General features: G+C 40.3%; 1 protein-coding gene across 1 annotated transcript; it reads right to left on the bottom strand.

Moving 5' to 3' along the window:
- Positions 1 to 3,908: 3,908 nt before the first annotated feature.
- LOC131146393 (cytochrome P450 98A2-like) lies at positions 3,909 to 5,799 on the bottom strand. Its single transcript, XM_058095979.1, has one exon. The coding sequence runs from the start codon at positions 5,764 to 5,766 to the stop codon at positions 4,237 to 4,239; it is 1,530 nt and encodes a 509-aa protein (XP_057951962.1). The 5' UTR covers positions 5,767 to 5,799; the 3' UTR covers positions 3,909 to 4,236.
- Between the last annotated feature and the right edge of the window lie 1,473 nt (positions 5,800 to 7,272).

Here is a 7,272-nt window from a genome sequence, read left to right as displayed (position 1 = left end):
AACTTTGTTCCACCGACGACCCGCTCTGGCAGACTTAGGGAGAACTTCCTCAAGAGCGTCGTGGTGGCCTCAGATCGTTGATCCGACGGCTAATGAAGCCGAAATCGAAGAAAGAGGAGCGAGACCGTAGAGAGAGGAGAGAGAGAGAGAGAGTTTCTGTGAATTTTCTACGTAAAAATCTGAGTTTCAGCTATTTATAGGGCCGGATTCGTTAAAGAGACACGTCATCTCGTTGACGAGTCATGTAGAAAGTTCGTCAACAAACTTGCACCCTCGTTGACGAATTTTAGACTTCCAAAAATCCTCTCTCGGCATCTTCTCGTCGACGAAACTTGTTTTCGTCGACGAGACCCTCTTGTACCCTCATCGACAAATCCCCTGTGTTCGTCGACGAAGACCTGATAAATTTTTTTGGGTCATTACATCCTAAAGTGCAACGTCGTTGATGAAGTCGGCTACCTCCTTTTGTTACTATTTCCATTTCCCTCCTTCTCTATTTAAATACCATTATTATTCGGGTCATTACATATTTAGTACAGGAACTGGTGAGAAAGTATGCCAGGAAAAGGATCTCTCCGCGATGTATGTTGAAGATTGATCTGAAAAAAGCCTATGACTCTATATCATGGAAGTTTCTTAATGACATGCTTGTTAAACTCAATTTTCCGGATAAAATGGTGAAATGGGTGATGGAGTGTGTGTCAACTACTACATACTCTCTTTCCTTAAATGGTAGCTTACATGAATTTTTCAAAGGTAAGAAAGGATTGAGGCAAGGTGATCCTTTATCCTCAATTATGTTTGTTCTATGTCTTGAGTATTTATCAAGAATATTGAAGGGTCTAAATGATGATACAAACTTCAACTTCCACCCCAGATGTGGAGAGCTGAAAATCACCAATCTTGCATTCACATATGATCTTATTCTATTTTCCAGGGGTGATTATAGTTCAGTCAAGAAATTGATGGATGCCCTGAACTGTTTTTTGAAATGCTCAGGCCTGAAGCCTAATCCTTTGAAGTCAAACCTTTATTCAGCAGGAATAAGTGACTTTGATCTAGAAAATATTAAAGATCTCACTGGTTTTCGAGAAGACTCCTTCCCTTCCAGATACCTGGGGATTCCATTGGCATCCACAAGGCTTAATGTGACACATTATGCCCACATTATGCCCCTTTGATCTCCAGAATTGGTAACACCATTGACTCATGGCCAATCAAAACCCTGTCATACGCTGGAAAACTGGAACTGATAAATTCAGTAGTACAAGGAATGGAATGCTTTTGGCTCTCTATCTTCCCTATCCCGATGACAGTGCTTAAGCAAATCATCAAATTATGTAGAGTCTTCCTGTGGGGCAATAGAGTTAAGCCTTTGGTTTCATGGAAAGATATATGCCTACCTAAGATAGAAGGAGACCTTGAGGTATTTGACATGAAGACATGGAATAGGGCATTGCTCACAAAAACTCTTTGGAAGATACATAAAAAGGACACATTATGGTCAAAGTGAATAAACCAAATATACCTCAGGAATGGCAACATATGGGAGGCCATTGCAAAACATGAGGACTCCCCACTGTTTAAAAAAATTGTTGTTGAGATTAAAAATCTGTTGACACAGAAATCTGGAAGCTCTGAAAATGCAGAACAGTTATTAAATCAATGGACACATGATGAGCAAATCATATGCTCCAAAGCTTATAATTATTGGAGAACAAAGGGTACTTCAAAACCATGGTACCAAGCTGTATGGAAAAATGGAGGAACCCCAAAGCACTCTTTCATCCTTTGGCTGAGTGCTAAGAACAAACTAATGACTAATGATATATTGTTTGGAGCAGATAGAGATGGGGTGTGTGCACTATGTAAAACAGAAGCTGAATCAGAGGCACATCTTTTCTTCAAATGCAAGGTTACCAAAGAAGTGTAGGAAATTATAAAAAGCTGGCTTGGCTGTACCAGATCCACGAGCACAATAAAAGCTGCACTCAAATGGTTAAAAAAAGAAGCTAAAGGGAAAGGAGCACGATCAATGGCTAAGAGGGTGGGCCTTGCTGCAACTGTCTATTGTCTATGGCACTTCAGAAATAAAAGTAAATTTGATAATGTTAATACTCCAATAGAGGCCATTACCAAATTTATTCAGACTAATGTACTCATAGTCTTGTATGATAAATTCCCTAATCTGATATTGTTTGGAAATGGAGGTCCCCTGGTGTTGGATTGATATGAAGTTCTTGACATGTTCACAGTTTGGAGTTTCTACAGTTTCCTGTATTTGAGATGGGCTTCTGGTTCTAACCTGTTTTCATATTGTGCAGGTCTCTGATTTGTTTGCCTCTCTCAGGTTGGAGTTACTGTTTGGCTGGTGATCAGCTTTGATAAATGCTGGTACTGTTCACTGCAGTGTTTGGTAGATGGCATTAAATGGAAGAGGTCTACCATTGAGAGGGAGAGCCAGTTTTGATTATGTTATTGCCGCAATCTAGGAATCTTTTGTCTGATTCTGTTTCTGGTGTAAATTCAGATATGGGGTCTGAGATTTCTCTGATTTTAATCTGCAGCTGCTACTAATGCTGGTTGATTGGTGATCAGTTCTGATTTCTGCTGGTGTTTGATTGTGATGGGAGTATTTTAGAGAAGTCAGAGATGCCTTTGTGAAGCAAGCTCTGGATTCATGTTATAGTCAGAATCAGATTTGATGGCCTTGGTCTGGTCTAAATTCTGAAGATAGTTCTGAGTTTGGTGTATGGATATGCAGCTCTGTTTGACACAGATGGATTACCACTGCTGTAAATAAATTGCAGCAATGGGAGGATGATCAATATGGAGTAGCAATTTTGGATTCCCAGATTATGGTCAGAAGCAAATCTGATGACTTCTGCCTCAGTTCAGCAGTCAGTTTTGTGCTGGAGTGTTGGTTTTTGAGTCATAAGGATTTTTGGAAGTTGCTGGTGTTATTCCTGCATTCTGATATGGGATAACCTTGGAAGCTTGTGCTGATGCCAAGTATGGATGCTGCAACTTTCTCAGACTTGGAGATACTTGAAGAGATTAAAAGAGAAGCTGCAGTCCTGTTTGAAATTTCAAAACAGCTGCAAGTAAAATGCAGCACGGATTCTTAGGGCTGTCTCAACAGACTTTTGATAAACACACAGCATGGACCTTAGACGTTCTGAGAAGCTGAACATGCTGCTCCTTGGAGGATGGATCTGACGATATATGGACTTTGGATGCAACAAGTTGGACTCCCAGGTTAGAACTCTTCTGTTAGTGTACTGTTGTTATTCTACATTTACTTTCATGTCATAATGGTTGGATGATATGTTAGGAAGGCTTTTGATCAAGCTTTTTGATTGTATTGTACCGTTATGCAATTATGACTGGGACCTTGTATTTGTCCCCTCTGGATATGCCCAGAGTATGCCTGTAAATGCACTTTAGATTAATACACATTTACTATTACTGATAAAAAAAAAAACTAATAATATACACAAATGTATTGTCATATTTTTTTTCACTATAAAAAATTAAAATAAAAAGAAAAATAATGTAAAAAGACTCTAATTTCTTGAATTTAATTTAGTTTTGTGCTTCACACTAATTTTACAAGGTTTCTCACTAATTAATCTTGGTAGCAATTAAGAAGTGCTCATTGTGGTCCCCCCTTTCCCGAACTGCATATGCGGGAGCTTTGTGCACCGGGCTGCCCTTTTTAGGAACTAAGAAGCGCCCATTAAGCAGTTTTATTTTTGGGAGAAGGCATGCCTTCACTTAAAGAAAGAGTTTAGTTGTAGTTTTTGAATCTACACATACATTTTTTTTGAGAGATTATCTGAATTTAAACTTAAATTTATCTCAATTAAGACACAATGCAATACAAACTCATGCATGAACTCTAATTCTGTGTTTTAAATTTATTTGACTTTATTTATATTTCTTACCTTTAAATTATATTTATATAAATTTAAAAGGAATTTTGCATTTTACTAACTCTATACAATCCAAATCAAAGATCTGAACCCTAAGCCTGTGTTTTAGAACCAGGATTTTATCACATTTATTAAACATGTGTGGAAGACCATTCAACTAGTGTGAATTCTGAGGGAGGTTCTCCACTCTGTTTTCTCTCGATCCTCAATGAATTGGAGAAACAACTCGAAAAATCCATCAGCCTCCACCCAAAATTTAGAAGAAAGCATCTATAGTTTGTTGCAAACTTCACAACTCATGTTACATAGGCACCACCATGTGTTTGTATAAATGCTCAGGTAGCCTGGGAGTAGCCACAGCCCGAAGGGGAGTTCGCATGTAGGACACTAGCCCGTGGCTCTCAAGCATGTCAATCTCCTCAGCTTCCACCCCCTCCGCGGGCGTCCACCGAAAGTTATGCAGTAAGTGCCCCAGCATTGACACCACCAAGTTGAAGCCGAGCTGCGCTGCAGGGCACATCCGCCGGCCGGAGCCAAAGGGGAGCAACCGGAAATCATGCCCTTTAATGCCCACATCCTCCTCAAGGAAGCGCTCTGGCCAGAACGCTAGTGGGTCTTGCCACACGGCCGCGTCGCGACCGATGGCCCAAACATTGACGTGGACAATGGATCCCTTGGGGACATCATAGCCGCCGATCTTAACGTTAGCATTCGCCTTGTGGGGCAGCATTAGTGGTGTTGGAGGGTGCAGCCGGAGCGCCTCCTTCGCCACGCATTGTAGGTAAGGGAGGCTGGAGAAGTCCAACTCGGTAAGTATCTGATCAGCTGGCTTGAGCACCCGGTCTAGCTCCTCTTGCGCCTTCTGCTGCACACTAGGGTTCCTGATCACCTCAGCCATTGCCCATTCGACAGAGATTGCTGTTGTGTCAGCACCTGCATTGATCATGTTCCATAGCAGTCCAACAATGGTCTCCTCACTGAGGTCATATTGCTTTTGGAGGCTGAGCAATGCATCTAGGAAATGATGCTTCTGGCTAGCCTCACTGGGTCTGTTCTCGTCAATGATTGCCTGGATAAGGCGGTCTTTCCTAGCCTCGTGGCGGGCGAAGGCCGATTCGTCTTGGCGTAAAATCCGGTGGAGCCATGGGATGTGCTCCCCCAGGGGAACTGATGCTCCCAACTTCCGTTCCTCGGCCAACACAGCCTTGAACTCTAGCACTACCTTGTCCATTGAGCGCTCCGGATTCACAAACCTCTTCCCAATTGCAAGCCTCGTGACAACGTTTAAAGCGACTTGTCCCACGTAATTTCTCAACAGCAAGGTTCTTGCTTGATTATGATGATGAGGACCGCTGCAGTGTTTAAAAATGGATTCAACCATGGCTTTAACTTCATCTTCTCTGATGGGTCTGAGAGCTTCAAGGCTCTTGGGGGCAAAAAGTTCCAGGGTGCAGACCTTCCTAAGTTTCACATAATGTGGACCATAATCAGCCCATATGAGGTCCTTCCCATCTTTACTAAGTTTAGCTGCTGTTTTAGTCCTATGCCTATCTGCTAAGTGCTGATCATTCTCCTTGAGAACCTCTCTGGCCAATTCTGAGCTGGATATTACAATGTTTAGTGTTGAACCCAACCACACCGATATGATCTGGCCGTAAGCCCGCGACCACTCCTCGAAACACCGACATCTTACAGTTTTTATGCTGTATAGGTTGCCGATGATCGGCCAAGGGTATGGGCCTGGTGGGAGCTTAAATCTCAAGTGTTGGTAGAGTTCGTAAGCAAGGAAGATGAAGATGATTGCGAAGGCTGGAAATAGAGAGAGATCCATCAAGAAGAAATAGGGGAGAAGGGTGAGTTTGTTTATGGCAGAAAGATTGTTAGAATTTGATATATATATACATGTATGTGTGTGAGAGAGAGAGAGCGATCATGTTGTTTACATGTTTAACTGTTTCAAGATCAGACGCAGTCTTCTTAAACTGCTTTGCGCATTACTCTCTTTCTCCCTCTTTCTCCCAATTATTTTAGCTTTTTGCTTCTCTCGCAGCCTTGTTCTCAGCCTTCTTCTGTACGATCATAAGATGACAACAAAATGCTACTGTTTGGAAATTGTAATGCGGTGCAAAATGTAGCAACACAACATAGCCTATAGAAGTGACTCCTTTCCAAATCATTTTGAAATTTTGAAAAATATTAGCCAAAAGCAAAGAAATTGTTAAGAGAACTAACTTCACACGATTAATTATTAAGGTAAGCGAAAAATAAAATAGAATAAATCAATAATAAAATTTAACATTACATGCTATTAATTTTTTTAATCATGTTGGAATATTGTCTCACACATTGAACAATGGAGTTAAAATCTAAGCTACACATGTTAAACACTGGAAGAGGAGAAGATAAGTTAGTTATTATAGTTATAGTTTAGTTATCATAGTTAGTTAAGCTTTCTTGCCTTGTATAAATATAGTCAAGTACTTTGTATTTTTCGGTTGAGATGTATTTTTCTCAAATCATCTGTAATTTGACATGGTATTAGAGCAATTGCCTTCTGCTCTCTCTTGAAGAGTTCTTGTAACGACCTGCTATTTAAATGAGTTTTTTTTTTTCCAACCATTAACCTAAGCAGCGAGAAGCGGAAATCAATAAACATAACCATACGTAGTTATATACAATACTAGAGTGCTAAAATGTTTTCCAATATATACATATATGATTGTTTTCCAGAATACCCTCAACTGGTTAGGGTTATACAAAAATACTCCAAAACAAATACTCGCTCTCTACTGACAAGGCAGTACTGAAACCCCTCTACTTGCGGCCTGATCTGCTCGCCTATCTGGATCACCTAAAAAATGTTAAATTAATTGGGATGAGCCAACGCTCAGTAAGACGAAATATACTATTGCTAATGTGTGGCAAATGAGTTACAATACTGTAAAAATCTATTACTATATAAGCATGTATCACTGAATATGTAAAGTACAACACCAGTAATATAAATCATCATCTTTTATCTGTTGCTGAACATTTCTATACTTTAGGCTTCTACTCAGAATACTTCTAATAAATATATATATTTTCTGTCTCTGTAAATCTATATAAATATAGTAATAATTGAAATCTTCCTTGTGGATAACTATGTGTCATAATTTAACCCTTCATGATAGGGTTGTGCAGCCTGTAAACGGGATCTACCCTAGCTGGCCAACCAGGAATAAATCACTATACTCCATAGTCTGATCAGCCCTTCTCAACCCATATTTGATGAGGAGCCTGTCCACTCGCGGGCTCTATGCGATCGACCTTTATACTACGTATTATCTGAATAGGC

The sequence above is a fragment of the Malania oleifera genome, chromosome 13 (assembly GCF_029873635.1).
Source record: "Malania oleifera isolate guangnan ecotype guangnan chromosome 13, ASM2987363v1, whole genome shotgun sequence".
In the NCBI taxonomy this organism is placed as follows: domain Eukaryota; kingdom Viridiplantae; phylum Streptophyta; class Magnoliopsida; order Santalales; family Ximeniaceae; genus Malania; species Malania oleifera.
This window is presented reverse-complemented; position numbering and strand designations above follow the sequence as displayed.